The 27,379-nt window shown below is 41.0% G+C and overlaps 1 protein-coding gene across 6 annotated transcripts in view; it reads left to right on the top strand.

Moving 5' to 3' along the window:
* Window positions 1-27,379, top strand: part of EHBP1 (EH domain binding protein 1) — a 204,652-nt gene that overhangs the window by 170,907 nt on the left and 6,366 nt on the right. For all 6 annotated transcript variants that reach the window (XM_063391613.1, XM_063391615.1, XM_063391611.1 and 3 more), the window contains 2 exons: window positions 24,779-24,878; window positions 25,984-26,057. In XM_063391613.1, the coding sequence (XP_063247683.1) occupies window positions 24,779-24,878; window positions 25,984-26,057 (174 nt within the window). The remainder of the gene's footprint in view (window positions 1-24,778; window positions 24,879-25,983; window positions 26,058-27,379) is intronic.

Raw genomic sequence — 27,379 nt, 5'->3', positions numbered from 1 at the left:
GATGCTGAAAACTCAACATGAAGGACAAGAACCACAAATTAATTGGTTTAATAATTAACACTCTTTTTTTAATCACATCTCTTTCTTAATTTTGTAGTGCTCGGGGTTGTAATACTGGAGAACCCCAGGCAAGTAAAGGTCTCTTCTGACCTTACTTCTCAGCAGTTGGAGCAGGGTACCATGTTTGTACATTTGTGTCAGGAAGGGCTTACACTGAATGATCCTAACACAGTCCCCATCCGTGTGGGAGCACATTTGGTATTGGGATTTTCAGTGCTGTTTCTGTGTGTGCCAAGACCAAGACAAATCAAACAACTGAGGGATTCTCATCATTACTCAATCATTTACCATGAAATTAAATTCAAGAAGAAGGTAGAGCAAGGTCTTCTCAACCCTGTTGTATCTGCTGGGGTCTACACCATCTTTTCCTTCTCCTTGGTGCTTGATCTGGTTCTTTATTGAGATTTACTAGGAAGAAAGCACTGTCTCTTCTCATCCTTCTCCAGCACAGAACTGGGGGTGGTTTTTTCCAGTGGGGAGACTCTTTGCCACCTGGCAGCTCTTCATCCTTATGGGTTCAAGAGTCCTTTCTGTTGCTCAGCCAGGAGGGATTTTTTCAGACAGCAGCTTGGACATTATTCTGTATCATTTGTTTCAAATCACACATTCATTTCACAGAAAAAGATTTTTGTATCCTCTTCCCATGTATCAAAATATTTGTTTTAAATGCCACACTGGCTTCGATAGGGGCGCACTGGCTATGGGTATCTGGGAGAAATAGATCCTGGACGTTCGCCGTGCCCCACTCCCTTTCTGGCATGAGCAAGGAGGAGAGGAGTCCTTGACACAAGTGCTCTCAGTCCATTCCCTAGGATGCAGCCTGGGTTGCAGAGTATCCATTCCACCACTGCCCTAGGAGCTGCTGCCCTCCAGGAGGGAAGGGCATCTAATGAAAATGGGGCTGTAGGAGGACAGCCTAGGTCCTTGTCTGCACATGCATTGCCATTTTCCTGCTCTGCTAGGGAGCTTTTTTGGCTGGGGAAGACGAGTTTCTGGCTCCTGGCCAGAAGGGAGCTGATACTTTCAAAGTTCGTCAGCTAGGCACAGAGTTTGGAACTGGCTGAAGCTTTGCATTTCCGGTGCCAGCTGCTCATGATTTGACTAGAAACACTTTCCTAAGATGTGTGAAAAAATAAAAGTTATTAAAATTCCTGGGTTGCTGGTTTCCATTTGAATCTGAGTAGTCACACTTTTATTAATATCCTGTAATTTATGTCGGTGGTGGCGTAACCTCAGTCCTCGATCTTTGCACTTATAATGAAAATGTAACCTCACCTTGTTCCAGCACAGGGTGGTTACTGCTCCACTGCAAAGCTGTGAGGGGAATCAGTGCTTCAGTGCCCTGAGCTCCCTGGAATAACCTCATGGCACTTTCGCTGCTGCTGTTGGGGTATGGGTAAGAGTTTATAGCAAGGATTTTGCAACATCCGCCCTCTGATGCACAGCAGCACAAAAAACTTGCTGGGTGCAAGTTTCTAGAGAAAAGGCAGCTCAGACATGCAAGTAGGAGGAATGAGTTGGATGGTGGAGTATAAAATCATGATCTAATATCATTGATTTTTCTTCTTCCTCTGTTGTAATGGCTTGAAAGTAAATAATGACAGAGGTAGGATTATCTTGCTTTCCTCAGGATTGTATTTACCCATGTTTTGCCTAACCTGCTATGGCTAAAATGGTTTTGTCTCTGCTTCAGACAGTGTCTTCCTCCACTGCAGATTCTTCTGTCATTGCATTTTAAGGTGTCCGTCATCTTGATATACAAATGCCAATTAAAATGCAGAATTACCACGTAGCACAATTAAAATAAAAGTCAAAGGATCCTGGTTTACAAATCTCTAATCTGAAATTTATCTCTTTTTCAGTCGCTGTTTCTTCACTAATTGCAAAAACAAGTATTTGAAAAAAAATTGTAGCTATCAGATATTTTGTTATCTGGCCACGGGGTATGAAGTGTTTTTAATTGTTTTTCTGATTAACTTCAGGCTCCCAAATTCAAGTAGAAGCATATTTGTGTTTTCCATGTGAGATCCTGTACCTTACTAATGGATGAGTATGTTTGTGGTACTGTACAAGGATTAAGAAATTTAAAAAAACCCTCTGCTGCTGCTGATTGACCACTGATGGTAAATGTAATTGAATTAGCAGTGCACTAAAATAAATGTAGACAAAATAAATATAGACAAGAAAATCTGGTGAAAGCTTCTGTAATGTTTTAGATTAATAGGCATACAGAATTCTTCACATTTTTTATTACGTTGTCCCTAGATGAATTCAAAGTAATTGGGGTGGTTAATTTTATTTACACAGAGCCGTTCACAGCGCATTAAATAATAGAGATAATTGAACAAGAATTGTCAAGTGTGTACTGATATCAGACATATTACAGAAGGGAATGTGCATAAAACTTCATTTCTATGCAGCCATTGTTTATGGTAATTAAGTACACAGATTTATCCCTTGGTTGCCTTCCAAGCTTATGGCAACTGCTATTGTTGTGCTCCATTAATATGTAATCAGGAAATAGTTTAATTTTCTAATCTGCAGTTTGAGAATTCACTTTCTAACAACTCTTAATTACTGCATTGCCCTAATGATGCTCATGGTTAGGAAAACTGAACCAATAAACTCCATGGAAGAAGCCAGAGGGGATTATACTTCCAGAGGTGGTGCTTACTTAATAAACTTGTTATGCCTTCACCAGAGGGAGCTCAGTGTCCTTCAAAAGCAACTAATTTTATATTTCAGAGTTGTACATAGCCACGGTGCGAAGAGTTAACGCGCGGTGCGCGGTGGGGGTGGCTGCGAACGCGATTCACTAGAGAACCAGATAAGCGATGCTATCACCATTTTGGTGTTTTTCCTACTTTATACTAATTCTGGAATTTAATTGCGCAGGAAATAATGCAGGTGGTTTAATCTATTGTTTTAAACTGTCCTCGTGGGTTTATTTTTTGTCAAGTTCGTTTTCGTTCATTAGCCGCGTTAGCCGAACGCGGTATCGCGAAATCTTGCACAGACAGATAAGCTCTATATATTGACAGGTATCTCATAGTTCCTGTTTTCAGGGTGAATCTTAAACAGTAAAGGGGTTTTTTCTCCATCATTTGCATTCTCCACTGGCCCATCATTCTCCTTGATTGCTATTTCCGTGCTGCTGCTGTACCTAGCGCAGCTGTAATGACAGCGCTGAAGTTATTTTGGGTCTGTGCTGCTGCTCGGTGGTGACAATCCAGCCACTGGGATCTTGCAGTCTATCTGTGCTGGCCCTGCCCAGGAGCATATGGTCTTAATGAGATCTGAAAAATGAGAGTTAACATCTGCTGAGACTCACCATTGCTGTGCTGTAATAGACCTTGGTGGTTCCTCCTAGTGTAGCTAGTCCTGTGGGGTGCGTCTTGACAAGTTCTGCCTTTTTCATGGCAATTACTGTGGCTTGAGAGTCTGTAACACGTTTATCTTCTGAGTTGGGGGTGTTGTTTATTTTTCTTCAACTTGCACCCGATTTCAGCACTGCATGTACTCAAAATGGGGCAGGATTGCCATCTCCCAGCCACTATTTCACCCCTCCTTTTCCAGTGCATAAGCTTCCTTGTCAGTAGGACTAATTACACAGTGAACCAAACAACAAACATTGGAAAACCTGTAAACACATATGTTGTGTCACTGCAAATTAACTCTTACCAATCAAAAAAGCAGCATACGCTTTGTTGTCACATGTGAAAGGAAAGTCACATGTATTAATTAGTTAGCATTTTACACAGCTTTGAAGGTATAAAAGACTGAGGTTTGTAAGAGGGAAACATTTGAATTTCATAGAAAAGGAAAAAGGTTGAGCTGAAAAAGTACAGGCACAAAAAGAGAGTTAAAATAGTTGATTTAGTCTCTTGTAACAGAATGAAATTTTCACTTCTCATTTTGAATCTCATCCTGGGATGAATTTGTATTCAGTCTTTTTGTTGTAATATTTCGTACTGTTCTTTGGCTTTTGCCAGTGTCAGGGCACTAGAACTTGGGTCCCAGGAGAAATGCTCTTCCTTTTAAATGTACAAAAAATGAAATGGACATATGCAAAAGGTTTTAAAGTGATAGCATTTATGTATTAGACACAGCAGTGTATGGACATATATGCTGTGTTTTGTTTTAATAGCAGTCCAGGGCACACATATAATGGTGTGTTACAGTCTGCAAGTACATACTGAATTAAACCATACAAGCTGTCTAGCATCAGATAGTAAGAAATAACACAGCTCTTTCTGCTTGCCTGGCTGTGTAGTTTTTGAGGCATAAAATTCAGAGTTTTTTTATATATTCAGTGCATTTTATGCCTCAAATATCAGAGCACATGTAGAAAAAAAGGGGAGACAAAAGGTGCTGCCTGACCATCAGGTAGCTGAGAGCCTGGGCGGTTGTGTCAGGACCAGAGCTTCCCTCTATCTCCCTCATCTTCATCGCAGTCAACAGCTGTGGTGAGCCTGTGCCTTACAGCTATATTATCTGGAAGCCAGGTCTAGAATATATTTTTTTCTTGGGCAGCAGCAGTATCTGGCTGGTTCTTTGGGCAGCTTCAGGGCTGGCTGACTGACACCATTGTTAAGCACGCTCGTGTCTGTGAAACTGGTTTTTGGAACCGTCTCAGGGTCAAGTTGCCAGTAAACTGTCTAAGTTGCTTTGTGCTTCAGGATGCTTTTTTTTTTTTTTTTTTTTTTTTGTTTCTCTCACCTATTTGAATGATGAAGAATGAACTCTCTGTCAGGTTAACAGAATCAGTCCCTGTGCCTATTGCTTGTGATTATAATGCATAAGGGTGACTTGTTTTGGATATTCCTGTGTCTACTGTATTGCCTCAAAGGATAGGTCATTGACTGATTAGTAACCTCTTTGCATAATTTTCCCTTGTGAACTCATTCAAGAGTGAATTTCCTACCTATGCTGTTGCATTAAAATCTGCATAGAAAGACAAAAAGAACTTCTACCAGAACAAGCTGTTATGCCCAGAGATAAAGCATGCATTCACAGGGCTGAAAGTGGAAGCAAATAGATAAACATGTATGTATCATCGGGGTTCTTTTCTGCACTAGGCAGAAACAAAGATGCGGATGAGATTCTCTGTTCCATTCGGTGACTGCGTTGCTGCTCTGGCTTCCCTGGGCCGCTCATTCCCAGCTTTACTCACAGAAATGGCTTTTAGTTTTTTAACCTGGGACATGTGTTTGTCTATTAAGTTTTCCAGCAAGTAGAAGTGCAAAACATCAAGGTGGTTCATTCAAACACGCTGCAGCAAAGTGCATGCGTTCAGAAAAATACACCTTCCTTTATTCGTGGGATGACTCAGAAATGCTGCTATAACCCAGGCTGTTAATGGATGTGGAAAGGGCCAAATCCTGAGATGGGAGAAGCAGAGGTAGCTCGCTTGAAATAAATGAAATGATCTCAGTTTTAGAGCAGAAGGAGATTTAATCTTACACTCCCTGTTTTCGTTCGTAGCCACAGCTTCCGAGCTGGAGCGTGTGGGGACACTTCCAGGCAGTGAGCTTTTGTACTCAGTACTAAGGTGTGGGCTGAGAGCAGACCTCCAGTGTCAGCTCTTCTGCAGTTGCTGTAGATTGCCTCCTAATAAATATATTGCACCTGTACAGGCAGCTTTCTTAGGGGATGGGTATCCTAAAATAAATCTGTATGGCTGTACGGAACACATCTCCATCGGGTTAGTGGTGACAAACATTTGGAAGTAGGATCCGTGCCCCCTGATTTCCCTACACCCGAAATGTTTCCCCTTTGAGAATTTAAATATTATTTCTGCTTAGGAGTCAAACTGCTCATCATCACCCTAGTTTGACTAAAGATTTAAGCTGAAGTACGTGAGCAGCATAGAATACATTTCTTGCTCAGAAACACAAACAGCTAGCCAGGCTCTAAGTATATTATCAGGCAAGTTCTTTCAGAAACGTATTGCTAAAGAAGCTTAACATTAATTATTGTAACTTTGGGAAGATTACATCCACACTAGCCTTGTAAGAAGCAGCATACACTTCTTGACCTCCAATGCTAGAGCTTTAAGACACAAGAATGGCATTTTACCAACTTTAATGGGATAACCAGTATTAATCTTTCAGCAGTAAGGGAAGAAAAAGTGTTTAGAGTATAATACCCTTCTGAGTTCTGATAGAGGCTGCCTGTTGTGTGTACTGCAGTCATAATTCATTTGTTTCTCTCTGTTGTTTTGGTTTTGTTTCCTTAATTATTTAAGGAGAAAATCATACTAGATTTTTTTTTTTAACTAACCAATTTACATATTGGCTTCTAGCCCCAGCCATTCTTTCTGTTTGAATGCCAACTTTTTTATGTGGTCTGCTTTTTAAAATTTCTTGCCAGCAATATTTGTGAGAGCTCTGCTGTATGTCTAGTAAAGAAAAGCCCGAGAAGTTGCGATTGCCAAGTTGCAGACCTTCCAAAATTAATGGGTTTCCTTCACTTCAATTGAATCCACGGTCTGCGAAGTAGAAAGAAAAAGATGTACAGTATGAATGAGCTCCTATCCCCCCTCGTAGCTCTACTGCTTGGGAAACACTGGAGCCTGCCTCTGCCGAGGTCAGTTGTTTACCTTTCATAAATACAGAGTAAAAGTTAGAGTTTCACAAGGCATTCTTAATTAAAAATTAGGTTGATGCTGATGCGTGCTTTGTAGAATCCATAATGATCAACTCCCAAATAAAGAAACTGCAGCAGGATTTCAAGCACATCTCTATTTACATAGTTCAGCACATGAGATTGCTGGATTATGATTAATTTTAATAGCTACATTAAAAAATACATCTAACATCATTCTTAATTAGAATAATCTCTAAAGCCAGTTAAATGTTTCAGAAGACAAACAGTTTAATTAGCTAACCTACAGAGGCTCCCCTCCCCCAAATGTGCAGTAGTCTTAGACTTGGTGTTAGCCTTTCAAGCAGTCTTAAACAATCGGATGAAAAGGGATTTTAGGAAGATTAGAGGACGGGATGCTTTAGACGTTGTCCGTTAATCATGAGATATGCACCATCTACAAAGTTTCACAAAGAAACGAGAATTTAAATAAAATTTACTTTGGTTATCTAGTTAGCATGAATTACAAGTTATAACATCCAGCGATAAGACTATTTAATAAATGTATTCTTTTAATTGTTGATATGAGCAAAAGTACATGCTGGGGTGTAGTAGCAAGTGATATACCAGATTAACATTCTGAAAGGGACAATGCTTTTTTTCCCAGAAACCAGGCCTTTGTTGAACTATCCCAGGGTGCCACTAGATTTTTTTTTTTAAAGGATTCAGCTAAAACTTCAAATGGAATTGTTAGAGTTGGATCTTCAATTTTTCTCCTACCCATCTTCAAAGTGGTTTCTTTTTACTTTGTTTTGTTTTGTTTTAATTTAAGAAAGATTACTTTTGGGGCTTAGTGGGATTTTTTAATTTGCTCAGGTACAACTTTTTTTTTTTCCCAGACATAAGGAAGGCTAAGCAATTTATACCTTCCTCCCCTCTGCTTCTGTGTTTTCTGCTTGATTTATTCTTAGTTTAAAATTAGAGGATTTTTTAAATCTAAAATCTACTAGGGAGGCAATAGATACTTGCAAACCTGTTTTCTGAATGTGCTACCCAAAATTTCTTATTTTTCCTGGAAGATCTGTCATTGTCCTCTTATTTCTTGAGGCCAAAAAAATTATGTTTCCAACCTAAAATTAGTTGCAGCAACATCGAAACTCTTCTTTTCTAGACTGAGGTGGCTTTATTTTAAATAAATCCCCTGGCTTTCAGTCCCTATCTACCAACCCTGGGGGGAACTGTTTACCTGTGCGGGGATGCAAAAACCAGCTCTTAAACAGGAGACATTGACCTCCTTCCCTTCAAGGCCCCTGAATTTGTGACAAACAGATCCATGGTGCATGGAGCCCCTTGGGAAAATGCAAATCTCGGCAAATCACCTCTCTTTACATGGGGCGTGCAGGCTCCACTCCAGTGTCACACCTACCCTGGGATGCTGGAAAGGTGTGTGTGTGTGTGGTTTGGACACCCCTTTCCACTGCACGACCAGAGGTAAGACAGCAACAAAAAGAGGGGAGAACAGAGGAGAAAAGCAACAATTCTGGATATCCACAAGTTGGCTGATGTGACCCTGTGCCACCTACCAGTGTGCTGGCTGTGACCCAGCGACGTGATACTCCAACAAGCTGAAAGAGATGGCTGTCCCCGCTTTCTTTTGGCCTCCCAAGACAGCTGCCTGGTAGGGACCAAATGGCAGGCAAGAAGAATATCTGCCTCACACCTGCTTTCTCCAAACTGCCTGCCACAATGCCACCGTGCCCAGCGGGCTCCCCTGGGAGGCAATCCCGTCCCTGGCCCCCCCTCTCCATGGAATACCAGGACAGGATAGTTCAGATAGTTTTCTCTTCTTCAAAACATCGTTAGGATTGAAAAAAAAATGAATCTCTTGCTTGCACATTTTGCATAAATACATGGTAAGTTATCAATTGATGTTCAAATAGCTTAATTGAGTTTGAGGGGGGAAAGGTCATTTAATTGGTCTATTGAAATGTTAACAGAAACAGATATGGCAAGGGATAGACTTTAATGGCTGCAGTGTGGCACTGATGTCTGCATTCACTTGCAAAATTGTTAATTAGGGCACTTTGGTAGTTCATTTGCTTTTGTATTGATGTGCTTAGTCCAACGAGAGAAATTGGGTTTGTATATGGTATTTACATGGGGCAGCAGAGGTTCACCATACAGTGGGAAATGAGGAAAATACAGTGTAAATCAGAATCGGGTTATGATTTGTAACAGCGCCTTCATTAACATCCAGCTGGTTATGGCATTCATTTTCTAGTGACCAGTGTATTTTTGCATGTGATTAAATTTGATATGTTTGGTTTCTTTTTTTTTTTTTAATCATTGTAGTTATGCACTTGAACGATGCTAGAGTAATGACCTTTTTTAAAGTTAGGTGTACAAAGCTTTTTAGGCTAGATAAGAACAAAATGCACAGCAAAACAAGGAATTACATATCTGTGTGCGGTGAGCCCTGGAAGGAGGTGTTATCTCCTTAAATGCATACCAAAAGAATATACTGAGTTGCAATTCCTGGCCCACAGTCATCAGAGCCAGCGAAATTACAAAACCACTCCTTAGCTGTGCTTTAGGTCCATCGAGCCACCCTTACGGAACATAAACCTTTAAGGTATTGGCATTTTGTCTGTGGGAATGGCGAAATTGCGCGTGGAGTGTCCACTAGCATTTTTTGAGGGCTGTAATTGCAGGGATTAATCCGGGTGCTGTTTCCTAACAGACTTGCTGGATGCAAAGCTTTATATTTGCCTTGGCTGGAGGATGGCTGCATTGGGTACAGTTCATAATAATTCACTGTACCCTAGCTACTCCGTATAAACAGAGGGAACAAGGGGAAAAAAAGGGAAATGCAAGTGAATCATCACTTTTACACCAGGGATCCCGTTGTCCTACCAGAACAAGCTGGGAGAGGACATTTTGCAGCAAGTAATGTGCTGATTTTAGCAGCTCCTAATTGAAAAGGACTTTTTGTTCATCTTCCCTATATTGTACTTTGACATTCGGGTGCCGTTTTCTGCCGCTTGCTTCAGCCTCCGGGGGCTTTGCTCTGTAGTTTTTCGATGGGGCATTTATTTAAACTGCAGGCATTCCTGTAGCCAGAGTGGACATGGGCTTCATTCACTCATATGTATTTGGGAAAGTACTTACATGAAGATCACAAATATGCGCAGCACAGCTATCTAGTTCTGCAAGTTTAATCCCAGCCCCAGAAAGTTTCATTGTGGCCCTATGCAAATGTATTTACATAGGAATGGGTCTTGGGTCCTTTAAAGGAGGCAACAAAGTTGGAAGACTGAGGCCAACAAATAAATGAAAGTTTCTCTAAATCCATTGGATAATAGAGGCAGTGTTAAGGCTAACCACAGTGTTGAACTAAACAGAGGGATTACTCCTGGGTTTTGCATCAGTTGTTTTCTGCCGGGTGGCCTCACTTGTCAAAAAAAAAAAAAAAAAAGAAGAAGAAAAAAAAAAAAAGTTTAACGGGCAAACATTCACATGGCACATTGAGAAAAGAAGTATGCTTAATTCCATCAAAGCTCAGAAATCAGTCATTAATTTATTCTAACCTCCAATTGTTGGTCATTTGTGAAACATCTGGCCTTTAAGTCATAAGAACCTAAACATAAATACAATGTGAGTTCTCCTGAGGATGGAAGCTGGGTGTAGCGGGGGTGCCGTGTCAGCCTGTGGACGTGAGCACGAGTGCACATGTGTGTGTGTATGGCAGAGCCTGCAACTGCCACTTCATTCTGGAGACTTTGAAACATATTAAAATGAATCCTTCAGTTAATTTACTCTCAAAATTAGATTATTGTTCATTTGCATCTTGGAAAAGTTCTGCCATTCAAAAGAGTCTCTTTCTTCATGGTGGGTTAACAGTTAGATATTTAGCAATCTTGCAGCTTGCTAGTCAGAAATAGTTTCTAATGAAGTTGAAATTTGAGATAGAAAATATATAAAAGCTTTCAGGAAAGACATACCCTATTTTCCATATGGCTAAGTAATTGTTATGATATTTGTTTTAAAGCTGGACTTAGACACTCCTGACTGCCCTCTAATTTGATATGGCTGGTCCCGGCGATTCTTCTGGAGGGAACTTTCGTAGTAGAATGCAGTGAAGGAGATAAATAATTTTGCAGCTATAAGCACATGGCAAAGTATAGAAAATAATTCGGTCGCCCTTACTGTCATGCAGATAACAGTCTCCAGGTTATTTGCCTCTGCTGGGAGTTGGAACCCAAGTGAAAAGGAACTGAGTGTTTAAATGGAGATTTGAAATAAAAGGTAGAATCTCAGAGCTGACAAAATTCTACCTTTTGTCAAGAGTAAAACTGCTATTTAATTCTCAGGGTTAGGGTGTTGTTTTTGTTTGGGGAGGGATTACAGTTCCTCACATAGCTCAAATGTAGCAACATCTCCTGTGATGAAATTTCTTGTATTTCACACAAGTGAAATGAGAGGCATAGAGTGAAAATAGATTATGAATATGATGGAAAAATTTAGATCTGCCAGTCCACATGGGAATCTCAGAGCTTTCTGTTTTCAGGCAGTTACCTCCTTGTACTACTTTTTTGTTTGTTTTTTAAAGACCTCTTTGGCCTGACCATTTGCTTTTCTTGCTCAGCAGAGGCTGCCTGCAGCTCTCAGGCTGTTTTGATGGTAGAGATAATGATGCTGTCCAAATGCATAACAAAAAGAAAAGAATTTTGAAGGTTTTCTATAAAGCAGCTCTTTCCCTCAGTGTTTATCCTTTCCTTCTTGCTAAGTAAAGATGTCTGGAGTCTGCACTCCATTGTGAAATTTACTGTATTCCAAACCTAGATCCATTGTATCTCCTTCCAGGCTGGGTTTTATCCTTTCCTACTAAAAGGATATCTACAATTTGGCAGCCTGGCACACATTATATTAAACAAGAAAGAAATCCAGTGGGTAAATCAGGGGTGACTTGCTATATCTTTAGCCTTGTCCCTGCCAAGCAGCATGGCTGGAATTTGGTGATGTGGATGGGACGCATGTGGGAACCCTTGGGCACTCACGTGTTGTTGCGCATCGCGTGAACGAGCGCGCGCGTGTGCCCGATCCACCAACACAATACTTAAAAAGTCACGTTTCAACTTTGTTAAAGCACTCATTTCCAAGGCACTGATGTCCAAAGTATTGGTAGGATAGTGGAGATGAGAAGGGGGAAAAAAAATCTCTTTAAACAGCTTGTGAAATGTAATGTTTGAAACGGTTCTTTGAGAACGTGCAGATTATGGCTTGTGTAGTGACTCTTCCCAGCTCTCTGGGAAATGAGCTGTTGACATTCTTTTGGGTCATCATCCAAGATAGGAGGGCAACCACAAGGATTTAGCAGATAAATTCATCCAAAAAGACCTTTATCCATTTCATTGCAACTTGGAAACGTTCATGTCGAATAGCAGCATTAATGTAGCCCTTTTAGCCCTTCAAAGTGAGCCTTATGTTAAAAAAAAAAAATGACCAGAGTAATAACTTCTATAGGTCTTCTAAGAGGTAATTCATTATTTACATAATTCTGGAGCATAAACCCATCTTTCCTTCAAGAGGCTCTGAAATAGAATTGAGGCTCTTATACGGAGTCTCTTTTGAATTCTAATCAACTAGATCTGTCTCAAATTCATTTCTAGTTTATTGTAAACAGGGGAATTTAAATTAATTTCTTCTTATCTTGTCTTTTGAAGAAAACTAGGAGCATGTTTAAAAGGTTTTATTTTTAAATACAGCTGAGACGTTATTTTATTTGGCGATTTTGGGGGGCTTTGGGGGTTTTTAACTTTATCAACCAGGTGTCGGGCAGGATGGGCTTTGACAGCCAAATGACAATTAGGCATTAGCATAGGTGATTATGAAATAAATAGGGGGAAAAAAAAATTACTTTTTTTTTTTACTTGAACTCAAATGATACTATATAGGCTGAATGTGAGGCAAGGTTCCCACAATGCACTGTGAAAACCTAGGCTAACAACCACCCCGCTGCGTTGAAAACCCCAAAAAAAGACAAAAGCACAATGAAATAGAAAGCTTACCACCGGTAGCTTTCAAAACGACAAACTAGGCAAACTATACATCTCCACCACTCCAATTTTGTCAGAATGCTAATGAGCTTGCTCTGATCTTTACTCGGCTTCCCGTGTTTTCTACATCTTCAAGGACCACATGGCGCTAGCAAAATAAAGACAACTAAATGAGAATTTCGAATGCTTTTTGTGTTGGGACCTGGTGCCTTTCAGTTGACGCACTCGTTGAATATTCTCAACTTAAAAGCGTACAACAGGGGGCTGGGTATGAACTTTTTAGCAGGGGGAAATTTGTACAAAAGTAAATGAGTGTGATGAGGAAAATATGAGAAAAATTTCTGATTAATTTCCGCTCTATAATATCAATGACACCTTCAGCCCCTCTCATACTCCTCTAACAAGAGATGCTGATAAAAGATGAATGATTCTGTGTTGTTCACAGTGAATGTTTAGTGGTTTTTTAATAGCGGCATTCTACATAAAAGACACCAGGAAGTACTCCGCATTAGCAGTTGAGATCACTACTTAATAGGATGATGTCTTTTAGCTTTTGTCACAAGATTATTAGAAAGGATGGGTTTCTGTTCTCATCCCGACATACTTTAGAGTGCTTGTTGAGCACAAGTGCTAAAATACAGGTTTCTCAGTATTGTTTCGCATGCAAAGTAAAAGCCCTTTAAATGCAACACCTTTTACTTTTTTTTTTGTACCAGGTGATTTTTGTCATTGATCTCTTATTTGCCCCCTTTAGCTGCATTAATCACTTGGAGTGGTCTGCTTCTCAATGGGGGCTTGATGATGTATATGTGTATAGATTCACTATCAAAAAATAAATCCCTTATATGCTCTGCCCCTTCACAACCCTGATTATCGAGCTGTATTTACCAGCCTGTATTATACCATCTTGAATGCTCCTTACTGGAGTCGCCCAGTCTGCAAGAGAAATCCGTGCTAGAGTAGGGAGGGGTGAGCTAGGAGGAGGCATCCTATTCCCTAAGCCAAATTTCATCTTTCAAAAACAATTGAATTCACAGTTCTCTTTGGAATTCCCTAAAGTAAATGCAGATTTGTATTCACCAGTGTCAGGGGTTGGGGAGGAAAATGATGGATGTTCAGTTTTGCCTGAGAGATGAATTTAAAAATTGGTTTTGTTACCTCTTCAAGCTTGCAAGCAGAAAGTATGAAAAATATCTGTGCATGTACATAAGGAGAGAAAAAAAAAATCATGGTCTTTTCATGTATTTCATATCTTGCCTAAATGAGGAAGAATGAATCAGCAACACAGCGAGTTTTTATAGCAGTTTGTCAGCCTTGCTTTCCTGCACTGCTGTTGTGCTTGGGTCAGCATGATTAATCTCAGGTGAACCAAGAACTTGCCAAACCATGAGACAGGAATGAGTTGACCAACCACGTTGAGAAAGACAAAGGTGCACATCCCAAAGCAGAGCAAGAGGAAGGACAGTATAATAACAGCCTTCCTGGCAAGATAAAAAATGTAAAAGTATCACTGAAAGTAACATTTTGGATGCTTATCTTTTTACATTTAGCATAAGAAGTGAGTGAAAGCATTTCAAAGAAATTCTAGATGCATGAACGCTACATATGTGATACTGGTTTGGGTCCCTGCTGCTGCTGGTTTGTGAACCTTCTCTGTAGGAAATACCTAGCAACTAGGGGACTGGAAGGATATTACTGATCACAGTTTGTGTTGGGTGTAAGGAAAGGTTTCTGACACAAGCAAAAGATTTTTGCTCTAACATGGTCACAATTCACAAAACTATGCCTTGGTAGTTACTGCTTGCTTCAAAAGCAGAGCGATGTTCTAAAGCATTTGTTGAGCTGTGTCTCTCTCCATTATGTGGAAAGGTTGACTTGCTGCCAGGGTTGTGGTAGTGGGAGCTTTGACAGCTACCAAAACCCCATGTGAAAAAAGTGCAGTGACACTGTGATCGAGGTCTTGTTCCCAGTATGGTGACTGTGCCTCTCTGTGGCCTCCAAGTGTGGCTTGGGTGACCCGGAGCTCTCCAGAGATGTCTGCTGAGACACGCAGTGCAAAGTCATTCATGAGGGTTTGTTAATGCAAATAAACCAGCACACCAGTGAGCTCATTCTCTGACAGGAGTCTCCAGGGCCCAGATCACAACACGTACACAAATTTCTGCCCAAGTGTGTGTTTTGTAGTCAACAGAATCATGCATTTTATGAGCAATTGAGAACATCTTGAGTTCTTGAGGTTTGTCAGCCTCTCTCCAGCTTCCCTTCTGTCATGTTCCCTCCACAGTCTCTTACTGGCAATTGTCTCTTTCCAAGATCCATCCGTCTCTTTCCATGAGCAGCTCCTGCAAAACAGACTTGCCTTTGGTAAAGGAATACCGTCCGGCCATACTTTCCCAATGACCCGGTGTTTCTACAGCTGAGAAACTTCCACAAGACAAACCTCAGAGTTTGTCTCTAATTCGCTGCATCTCTTCAGTCTGAGGTCTGTGCATTGGTAGGAAAAGTTCACAGGAGGTGACCTTTCCAAGACCAAACGTGGGCAGCATGCGTGTTCAGCCTTCCCAGGCCAAATCCATTAAATCACGAAAGTGGCTCCGCAGCAGCAGTGACCGTATTTGGGTTTTTTTTCTCCAAGTAACACAGAACCCCATTGGCTGGAGGGGCTGAGTGATAAGTCAACCTCCACTCCATGCACTTCCCTGGCTTTTGTAGCCTCATCATTGCCTTCAAAGAACCTGCCAACAGGTTGAAGCCAGCTTGAAGAGGAGAGTCCAAGTAGAGCACTGCCTGCATAGCAGGAGACTACTCTGGGAGAGCCCTAGGCGCTATGAATAGGCTTGCAAGCCTTCCAAGAGTCTTACAAGACCCAACAGACACTTGCTTCTTTTAGCTGATTTCCATCTTTCTTTGTGGTGTTGCAGTATAAGTGCTCTTTCATGTGGCAGGCACAGTGTTTGGCTTTGTGCCTGGAGTGAGCTTTCTCTACATCAGTGTCTGCTGCAAAGCCAAGGCGAGCAGAGAGGCCCTTTGGTCACCCTGCGGCTCCTGGCCCACAGTGCCACTGCAGAGAACACTGTTGCTTTTTCTTGGGTTTCTCCCATTTACCACCAAAAACACCTTCTCTGTCAAAACTGGAAGCTATGGGGCCTTGGGACACCTCAGCTTAGCTGGACTCACCCGGTTAGCCCTGGGGAGGTTTGGATCCCAGAAGTACAAACCCGCCAACTCCCAGTTAAGAGTACACATTTTCATGGACACGGATACAAGGTCACATCCACTGCCATCATCACCTCACTTCAGGCAGTTGCTTGGGTTAAATTCAGCCCTGTCCATCAAAGAAGTAACTTTATAGTGTCCACTACCCTTTTCCAGCTCCAGGAGAATATGTTCTGAAGGAATTAAGGCATTTGGTAAAAATGGAATAATATGCTGCCTAGTAGAGCACACTCCAATGACTTTTAGGTAAATGGCCTCTCACTTCAGTGTCTTACCCAGCTATCACTTGCCACATAAACAGGTAGTAGCACTGTTCTAAGGAGTAGTTAGGAGCTGTAGAAAAATTACTATCACTCATGACAAAGCATCCAATTCTGCTTATAAATCTGCAAATTAAGTAATTCATCTGCCATACCATCATCTCTCTGTTGTTGGATTTCCAAGCATAATCTACCTTTTTTTTTCCATAATTTCGAAAGTTTGAGTGTATCAGTTAATAGTGTATGTTTCCTGTGATTAAATTTCTTCTGAAATCGTGCTATGGGAGAAAATTTGGGTACATGGAGTACCAGAGAGTGATAAAGCACAAGCGCTGGCTTTACTCAGTGCTAGGATTCCCTGCAGGCACTTATCCTCGAGGCATCACTTTCTTCCAGGAATCTACAGGTATTTCAGTTGAATCTCACCTCTTGCTGCTTGAATTGTGGGCAGAAACAAAGTTTCTTGATCTGGATTGGTGGTCCCATGCTTTAAATATATTCATAACCTTTATCCAGTCCAGACAATCTGTTTTGGTTGGTTTTCTGTTATTTTCTACTGGCCGCTGTAGAGAGGACTGTAGAGAAAAATCACTGGTCTTTCAGGTTTTATCTTCCACAATTTGTCTTTTTGTGGAAGTTTCAGTCCCGTGATAATAATTTTAGGCTGCCCAGATTGCAGGCCACAAATGTTTGCCTTCCTGTGAGTCAGTCCCACTGCAGGTAAATAAATCCCTGCACGTGCCAAGATGTGGTCAGAACCCTGACCTTCTGTTTACACAGCTCTCCAGTTTTTAAATAGCCTCTCTGATTTTTTTTATGTTTCAGAAACCAAAGAAATTATAGTTTCTTGCTTGATATTAAGCTAATTTGATGTGTGCTTGTGATAAAGGCATTTCCTTGGTGGCAGCTCCGTTTCATTAGGGTTACAGTACTTTTGGGGGCTGAAATAGAGTCAGACAATGCCCTGCAATGTAACTCTGCCTGGCAGATTCTTGGCAGTCGATTCCTACCTTTATGAGACTCCATTGTGTGGACATCAATGTCTCCTTCTCAACTGCTCTCAGACAGCAACTTAGTGGCCATGAATTTGCCTTTCTAATGTTCTTAGGCGTTTTCCCATCCAGCTTGGACTCAAAAACTTGTGCCAGGGTTTCATCTGCTAGCTCTCACTTCTGCGGTGTCATCTAAACAACAGTCCCACCAGTTTATCTGTTGCTGGCTCTTCTTGTTCGTTTTCAGTGGTTTTTAATAGCTGAGGAGGTCCTCCTGTCCTGAAAGGAGGAAGTATTCTGGGAGAAAGCTGGGTGTGGTAATCTCTAATGGGCGGCCTGAAGCTCAAGGTCAGCATCCATTCATGCTGTGAGGTGTCTGTTGTGGGTTCTGTTTTGTCACTGATTACTTGGAAAAAACCTTTTTATCCAAAATTCCGATGTTTTCCACCAAAGGTAGCCCTCTGAAAGCAGAGGCAGGTGATTTAAAAAAAGAAAAAAAGTTTCTTTTGGGATGCCTGAGTTTCATTCAGTGAAAAATCGTTGGCCACTGGTCATTTAAAAATTTTCACTGTAGCTTTCAATTGTGTCAGAGACATTTTGGAGTATGTCTCATGAAACTCTCCTTTGCAAAAAAAAATCTGTTGTAAATACAGGCTTTTCTGCTTAACTATTTGTGAAATCCAGTAACTCACATTAGAAATAAGAGCTCGTCTGTGCATAAGCTGTTCACAGTGAGCAAGATGAGAGGACTGTTAAAATCAGTGGGAAGTCTGCTGCGGACTTGGAGGCGTTTGAGACCTTCCACCAGCCTTTGTCAGCAATGTGAGGTTGGTCAGCTAAAACGCCCGGCGCTGTTCCTCATCCCTTCCCGTGTTCCCTTTCAGTAAAACTGCAAAGGTCACAGCAGATCAGCTCCACAGCCTGGTCCAGAACACTTCACTGTAGTGGGACAGGTGTGGGTTGAACCCAGGCAGGGACAAGAATCTCTGCAGGGGCCAGTCACAGGCTAACCTGGCCCCAGGGAACATTTAATTTAACCTCTAAAAATTAAAGGTTAGCTTGTGTCCTAAAGCAGGAGGATCCAGTTCCTACCTCCCGTGGTTTTGTGTTTGTTTATTTGAATATTTATTGCTACAGCTTTGCCTTTCCATATTCAACATTCACCCTGGTTTTAATTCTTGCTGAGCTCTTAGTTTCAACATTGCCTCGTGGCGACGAGTTCTACCGGTAAATGATGAGGCTTTGAGGAAGGATCGTTCTTTTTATCGGTTTTAAACACACCACCTTCAATTTCAGTGAATTTCCCCAGGTTCTAACGAGACAAGATGAGACACATCCTAGAACTATTCTTCATTTGCCATTCATGTTCTCCTTCAGGTAAACAAGCCAATCTGTCCACTTGCTCCTAATACAGAAACTTGTAAAAACTCGTCCCTATGATTGGGTGAATGCAACTTTTTTTTTTTTTTTCTTTTTTTTAAGCGGACAGATAAAGACAGTGGGGTATGTTTTCAAAAGACCTTCCTGTTAAATTTGTGGAATTCACTGGCATTTGAACGGCTCTCAGTAGTCACCAAGCTTCTGTCAACTACAAAATAGCCCAGAAAGAGGAGCAGAGCAAAGTCGGCCAGTTTTTGTTGTTATTTGCCCCGCTCCAGTTCCCATGCACTGGCATTCTCCTGCAGGCCTCTTCACCCAAGTGTGTTGAGTGAAGAAAGCTTCTTCTATTCTATTTTAAAACTGTGTGTAAACATCAGCAAATGGATGAAGAATGGGCTCTGTCTTAAGTAGGTTGTTTTTCATGTAGTTCTGTTGAGGTAAATGGGGAGACACGGGAAGGTTTCTGTGTTTAACCATGACACCATGGCACACACACTACACACAGTGCAAATAAAATTTAAAAACAATTACTGCTTAAGACGGCATACAGAGTGATTTCTGTAAACCTGTTATTTCTTGCCACACTGAATGGGGTGGTTTGGGATGCTGATGTAAACCCTTTATTATTTATCCTCTACAGGTTGTAATTCATTTTTGCACAACAGCTAAATACATTTACATTTGAGGATTTTTAAAAAAATATTAATCTATTGTCTTATCTTGACAGATTTATGATGGTATGAAGTGTAGAGGAGTTACTGTATTCATCCATTTAGACTGTAAACTAATCTTGTCCCTGCATGTTGTTGCTTTTTCTTCCTTTTAAGTGGTATTCTCAGTGTTTTGTAGCACTTTATTCGCTGTTTTCTTAGCAATGTACAGGTTTACTATGTTAATCCATGTTGGGTTTATCTAATGTCTAGCTGCCCAAACGGCTTAAAAATAATGGGTCTAATGGTGCACACATACACTGGTAGCTGGCTGAGTTTGAAAGTACTTTCAGCAGGAAAGGAAAAAAAAAAGTTCTTTCAAATTGATTCAGAAGAGATATTTGTCAAGATGCCTCTTATTTAAATAATTTAAGAGATAATTAGCTTACAGTGTAAACAAAAATCCATTTGTAAATCCAGAAGAATATGAGGGAAGATGTGTTTGTAAAAGGCTTGCCAGGAAGCTGTACAACAGTAAAAGAAGCTAGTTGCTTATATTGTTTTCAGAAAATGGTAATGTGTTTGTTAGCCTGCTTCTTGAATATTGTAGAAGAAAATTGACTCGAGTTTATTTCAAATAACAATCAGAAATATGTGTGATGAGCCACAGGAGAAGGGAAAGGGATCTGGGGTTGTAGTTTGTTGGTTTTGCTTTTGTTTTATTTTATTTTTCTTGGCTATCATTAAAATCCCCACTCTCAGTACTTTGGCTATCACTGAAATTTGTTCCAGTAAGGAACAAAATTACCAAACTTTATGCTGCAGCCTCTGTTGAATCCTGAGCAGGAGCTATTACAGCTTGGAATCGCGACTCAGAAGCCAGTGAGAGCTTCTCGTATCTGAGGGCAGAATTTAATGTCTGGTGCTATTTGAGGCTTGGTGTTGGGCTCATTCCTAATCATTGAGGAGGGTTCTGGTAGATGTCAAGTGAAGAGAAGAATAGAGCACGCATCCTTCACCACTCAAGCCAGACAATGAAATTAGAAAATGGCACTGGGAGTTGATGTGAGAGAATTCCCTTGGATTCCTAGAGGAAGAATAAAACAAGAATGAATCAATTTAAAAAAAAAAAAGGAAAAGAGAAGAGGTGGGGGGTGAAACAGAAAGGAAGAGGGGAAAAAGAAAATAAATGAGAGAAACCTTGCCAGAAGCCTCCTCAGGTTGAAGTCCGACATTAAAAACTGTACTGACTTTTCACATAAGGGCGCGTGTACTCACTGCTTCATCTGAGTTTCTGGTGCTGCATTTTTCAAATCTCTTACCCAGCAGTTTGCATGCATATGATGTTTGCAGCACTGCCCGCTCTTATTTGAAGACTGTTTTCAGAAGTCATTATTGAACTATAGGATAAAAAGGTATAAGCATAATTACGTGTTGAAGAGAATAAATATGTTCTGCTAGATAGTTAACCAGATGAGGTTAAACAAGATAAGATGAATTCTGGTCTTTTTAGAAAACTGGCAGTCTTCTGCATTTTAAGCTACAATGTAAAGTGCTTTATCCTGAGATTAGGTATTGTGGCAGAAGCTAAAACTGCCTTTTTCCCCTAACCGTGCCAGAATACAACCTCCTTTTCTTTCTGCGCTAACAAGACTGCTTTACCACCACAGCCCACTCTAAGTAATTAAATCAATCCTTTGTACTTACCGTATTCTCCTCTAGTGACGGTACTAGATCTGATTATATGCTTCATGCATATTCAAAGTACAGCACTGACAGCTCTTTAATGAGCTCTTACTTAATCAGTACGAACAATGTTCATCTTGTTCTTTTTTTCCTCATACATTAGAGCTAGGAACAGTTGGGGAAAAAATGAAACATCCAGCATTCATTTGAAAAATATATTGTACTTTGAAAAGTGTCTAAGCTGGAGAAGTTGCATTCTGCCCTTTAAAAGTCTGATGGACAAATTGGATTACTAGTATTGGATTAAATAACAAATGGTTAGAGGAGAAATGAGAAAAGCTCGCTGTGATCACAGGCTTTAATATTTTTTGTTACTTATAAAGCTGAAGGGGTCTTTAACCAGTTATTAAAGTCAGGATTAATTTGTAATGGTCCAACTTACTAGCTTTAAAAGGGTTTTGTTGTTGTTGTTTATCAAAAACAATAGTGTAATGCATGTATTATGGAAAAAATTTAAGTTTAAGATCTGTGGGCTATTTATAGATTTTCAGTGTCTTGTACTGGCTTAGATAAGGGGTTTGCATGTGTGGCATCGATTTGTTCTCAAGCATAGGGGGTTTTGCTTCATTTAAATAATCTGTACAGTTTGTTGGTTTGTTTTTTTTTTCCCCGAGAACAACACAGATACTTTCCCAATTTAAATTTTCAAGCGTTTGTAGCAAGTCAATTAAATACTTGTTGTACACTTGGAAAGTGGAAACAACAACCACCCCAGCAGCATCTTGGGTTTTACAGAGTGGAACCGTGTTGAAGAAAGGCTTTTTCTAAATTTTTCATTTAGAAATTGTAAATGTGAATTTAGCTTGCACTGTTGTTGCAGTAAGAACACTCAGTTTTTCTTTGTTGAAAGTGTTTCATGTGCATCCTTTCACCAAGTAAAAAAAAAGAAGTAATGCTCTAATGCTAGTGTATTTACCAAGAGTTTTTTAAATTTCTCATATATGGGAGTTCATCTTTATTTTGCTTGCCTGGGAAGAATTTGTTTCAGCTCTGTGCACAAGAATTTAAAAGCTGACAGTCAACAAATAAAATATCAGGATCGACTGCTATTAATATTGCACACATGTGTCATTTCACTGATCAAAAAGGCCTTGGCCAGGGTAAAATTGGCCTTTTTCCAAATTGCAAGCTTTTTCTCAGCTTTTTCTTTTTTGCTCTTTCTTCTTTTGTTGCTGCCCAGGGATTTGTGCCTATCGCAGCCGATATCACATGACCGGTGTCAGGGCATCACATGGGTCCAAAGCGAATACAAAAACAGATTTAAAATGCTGTAAAAACAATCAAGACTTTGTCAATTCACTTTTAAACCAGCCCATTCTGTGGATATTGCATGTGCTTTGGTGTCAGCACAGATATATGGAAATAGGCACCTGTGCAGATCTGACACGACAGCTCCAAGCTTTACCCAGATCTTTTCTCATTATATGTTGCAACTAACTGTGTTTAGGAGGAATGCATTAATAGAAAGAAGATTATATCTTAAGTTTATGTTCTTAACCTGAAATTGCATGGTACCAAAGTCAACCAAGTCAGATCCACCATTGAGCCAAACCCTTTGGAGACATTTATCTCTCCCATTTCTTTTTCGTGGCTTGCAAAATTAAGTGCAGCAAGGGCTTGTATTTATAATCTTTCAGTCAGACATCCCAGTCCCCCCCAAAACTAACAAATTGATTGAAATGTTAGTGTAGCCACGGATTTCTAATTGTGAGAACTTTGCCACATTGCTGGTAAAAAATCTCATGCATTACAGAATAGACTGGTCATTTTGCAAGGACTTAAAAAAAAAAAAAAGAAAAAAAATTGCTTTCTTCTTCACCTCTCCACTAAATAAGTTTCAACTACTTGGTGCATTTCAACAAAAGGTTGGTAATACTGATTATTATCTCCTTCTAAAAGCAGACCCTGTTAGATGGACCAGCAGCAAGGCCTTTGATCTGTAACTTACCAGCAAAGTGTACTGAACAGATGAATATTGTTGTAATGCCCTGGTGTGATATTTTATGCACAAACCCCAAAGTGGAGATATTGTGGGAGAGCATTTCTACATGTCAGATTTCTTCTTTCACTGCTCCGTTGCCCCAGGAGCTGCTTTTGCTTGGAAAAGCTCTGTGGGTCCATCCATGCTTTGGGATGCTCTGCCCTTCCTGTCTCACTGCCAGCAAATTGTGGCCCTGAAAGCATCCCTCCAGGAAATTCCATCCACCAGGCACTTCCCAGGTGGATAAGTGGGTATTGGTGGATGTCTCCCATCAGAAAGGAGAGCGTGCCAAATGTAACTTGGTCTTACTGTGTGGATCCACCAGTTCAGCCCAAGCTGACCCACTTCCCTGTTCATCCTCCTTTCCTGCCCTCGTGTGGATGCTTCATGGCCACGGCAGAGGGAATCAGAGAGTTTGGAGAAGGCTGGAAACCTTTCCTTGCAGGCAGGGGCCTCAGTCAGGGTGTGACTCTCCACATAGGTCTGGGCTTGCACACTCCTGTGGCGTTGGGGTGTGAACATGGACATGTCCAGCATCCGAAACGCTCCCATCCAGAAAATGAATGCTTTGGTTTAGGGCAAACCAATATTTCTCTGGTGTCTTCCCAGCTCCAGGTGCTAGAAATGCCTGCTCTGCAACTAGGGATCCTGTGGTTTGAGTTAATAAGGAGGCATCCCCAAGTGTGCAGCACTTTGCACCAGAGATTTCAAACCCCTTTACAAACAGCACAGAATTAAGTTTTAGCCCCTCAGTACAGGTGATTGTTCCCATATTGCACACAAGGTGCTCAAACTCAGGCATGTACCCAACACTCTCCCAGTGGAGCACTGTCAAAGCTGGGGAGCAAACTCACGTGACCAAGCTCATGCTCCTTTGCCTGTATTCCAGGTTTATTCCCAGATTCATTTTAACCCTATGAAATGTGTGGGTTTCACGATTCAGTGAGGACCACATAGCCTTTGCTCATCACCTCAGCTGGAGGGATGAGAATGGCAGGTTTCCACAAAGCACAGCCTCCACAAAGGACTTTGAGTCCCTGAGCTCAGAGAGGATGGAATTTGGCTCAGCAGCCCTGCTACGTGGAAAACACAGTCAGGAGCCTTCTGGAGCTCATCTGCCTTTTGCTCATGGTGCAGGGGTGGTGACACAGAGTCTGGCAGGGCTTAGCATTGCCTGCAGGTGGGCTGTGAAGAGTCCTGATCCTGCCTGGAGTGGGTGGGGGCTGGGGAAAGGGGTACCAGCCCATGTATGCACACATGGGACCCTTGAGTACCTGGATCCCAAGATTCTGTGTATTTGTGCAGATGCTTCCTGTGGCTGCAGGTTGAGGAGAGGAGCAGCTCTTCCCAGCTCATCTGGAAGAGTGGCCATGAGCACAGAAGCTGAGCAGGTGCCCACACCTTAGCCAAGAGTTCAGGATTAGCATCTCCTGTGCAGCTGCTTTGCTCCTTGCCACATCATCCTGACTGTGCTGGGTTTGCATGGGTGGAGTGGATCTTGCCTACAGGAATTGTTTTTGTGCTTGGTGATGACCAGACATCTTTTATCAGTAAGGGTTTTTCACTGGAAGTGTTACAATTATAAAGTTCATTTGGGTGAATTTAAAATACACGGTCCTTTTAAAAGGTATTTATTTAGATAAAGAACACTAAAATGTATCCTGGAGGGTGGCTGCTTTCAAAGATTTATTTATAAAGCAGGCAGGACTTGCAGTCATATGATATTTTTACCATTTGAATATGCCTTGTCATGCTCAGTGATACTGGCAACTGATACTGCAAAACCTGAGGTGAAAATATGTACCTCAGTTGGTGAAATGCCACTGAAGTAATGAAGTTCTTTTGATTGCAGGAAGAAACACAGAAGAAGAAGAAGCTATGATGCAGGAGTGGTTCATGCTGGTTAATAAGAAGAATGCCTTAATAAGACGAATGAACCAGCTTTCTCTTCTGTAAGTACAGATGAACAGAGGTATTTACAAAAGGATGATTTACTCTTCAGACAGATACAAAACTTTTCCTACTGTCTTACTGTTAGGCTCAAAAAAAACCACCCTCAAAAGTGAGTAGTGTGGATGTGTTACACATCGAGTAACTTACTTTTCTCATATTTCAGACCTGGAAAATGAGAAGCGTGCAATGACACAGGATTAGCCAGAGCAGGGAAAAAAGAAATTAAAGAAATATTAAGCACTGTTACATTTTTAAAAGCCCGACAGTCAAATAAAATTTTAGGATAGATTTGGATTGTGCTGCAGATGAGACAGGTGAGGTCTATTCAGAGAGAGCCAAATCTGAGTCACTACCTGCTTTGTAGAAAATCCTCAATCCCATCTCTGCTGCAGGGATGTCAGTAAAACAGTCACAGTGCAGTGATACCACTGATTCTGCAAAGTAAGGACAAATGAACCTTTTCTCTCTGGCCGTGTTGAGGAAGGGAGAAGGTGCTGCTCTTTTTTAGAGGCATTCTGCCCCGAGTGCTTCTCTTCCAGCTTCTTTCAGTTTGATACTTCTTTCCATAATGCCACCTAGTGTAGATGCCTGCATACTTCCCTGGGAAGAGCCTCTGCTCACCTATCTCCTGCTGGGGCTGAACTTGGCAGAGGATTTTACCTGCAAAATATTAAGCTTTCTAATCCCTTGTTTAATTTTTGTTGTTGATCAGGGCAGAATGTATATAGAATAATACTTCCAGTGTCATATTATCTTGGTGAATAGGTTGATGCTGGAATTTGCTCATTAGATCCAGGGGAATATTTTATAAGTCGGACATTCCACAACAGCCTTTCCAGAGATGAATACGAAATAATTGCATCCTGTAGTGCAGTGGAGTTAAACTGCCAGAATTAAAGCTGGCCTTACATGAAATGAAAAGGCCCTGGTACTGAATAGGCCACCAGAGCCAGATTTTAAGTTTGTGTATCATTTGTTTGGAGTAGCTTAAAGTTAAAGAGAAAAGTCAGTTGCGAGTCCTAAAATCAATGTGAGTTAAAGGTGCTTTTAAGTGTTTAATGATTTAGTAATTAACATATTGATGAACATTTGCAACTTGCCTAGGGAAAAAGAGCACGACCTGGAAAGGCGCTACGAGCTGCTGAACCGGGAGCTCAGAGCCATGCTGGCCATCGAAGGTAAGAGCAGCTCTGGGGCCTGAGGGGGGACAGGGCTCACTGCAGGACAGGTTTGGCACCTGGAGGGTGCCACCAAACGTGGAGGCTTCTCTGCAGCCCATCAGCAATGCTGATATTTGCATCACTTCAAGTGATAGCACGCGGGGAGGGTCCTGAGGCTGCAATCCCATCATTAAGTTTTCTTTGGGATTAAAACAAAAATTAAAAAAAACCACCGAAGATACGGGACAAAGAAGTACGGTCCTGTTGCAATAAACTTGGAAAACAAAGTGGTGAGGAGGCAGAGAACGTGTCTGGGGCTCACAGTTTTTTGTTGCAGTCGTGCTGTCTTGGCTTTCCTGCAGCATCGTGCTGCTTTTGGTGCCGCAGGAGAAGGAATGGGTGACCCACAGAAGAGGGCTTCTTCCTTTTAATGCTTCAGACCTGTTCTACAGCAGTAACTCACTGAGGGGGAGAAAAGTCTTAGTGGTTTTGGTGGTAAAACTCCAGGTTTGTCAGGTAAATGTTTCACCACAAGCAGCAGCAGGATTAGTGCAGTCCTTTGCACAGAGTTTCTCCCTCCCCATTTTAGTCACCTCACCTGAAAGGAGGTAACACTCGGGGCAGGATTGACGTGGGATAAATGAAACAATTGCACCCTTTCCATAGGGCTTTCCAGTGAATTGTACCATAATCCTTGGGATGATTCATAATAAAAAATAAACATCCAGATAGCTTAAACCACTGCTTGCATTATTTTCTTATTCAAATATCTTAAGTGTTTTCTAATGCTGCACCACTTACACCTCTCAGTCACAAATGCTGCCTTACAGTTCAAACATGTTTGCTTTAAAGTTAATCCTTTGGGCTCTGTAAAATGGACCTTTTGTCTAATCAATGCAAATTGATTTTGCTATTCTGTATTGACCTCTCAACCCTTTGACTGTCCATGGTAATTTCTTTCTTCACCTGATAAGGTACCTGATCCATAATAAATCAATTCTAATTAGTTTGGAGACTTCACTGGGAGCATAAGTTTGTTGGAAAAAAGCAGCAGGTTTCAGGTAGCTTTTTCATATCTCTCCATCTGTAGTTATATTTTTTTGCATAAGACTATCTTTGCTATATTCTTGGATATTCTTGGGTCATAGATATATACATTGCTTTCTGCAGAGACAAGCCAGATTAATTTGGAATCCTACTGATGAAATATTTAAAATATAAAATAATCTAGAACTAGAGAGGAGCTAGGAGAACCTGGATTTAAATCTAAACTTTTGACATTTAATTGCCTCAGATATAAATGTATCTATATACTGCCTTGGAATGTCCTAACAGCAGCC

This window comes from Prinia subflava, chromosome 2 (assembly GCF_021018805.1).
Source record: "Prinia subflava isolate CZ2003 ecotype Zambia chromosome 2, Cam_Psub_1.2, whole genome shotgun sequence".
Lineage (NCBI taxonomy): Eukaryota > Metazoa > Chordata > Aves > Passeriformes > Cisticolidae > Prinia > Prinia subflava.
The sequence above is the reverse complement of the archived record's forward strand: the minus strand, read 5'-3'. Positions and strand labels throughout refer to the sequence as shown.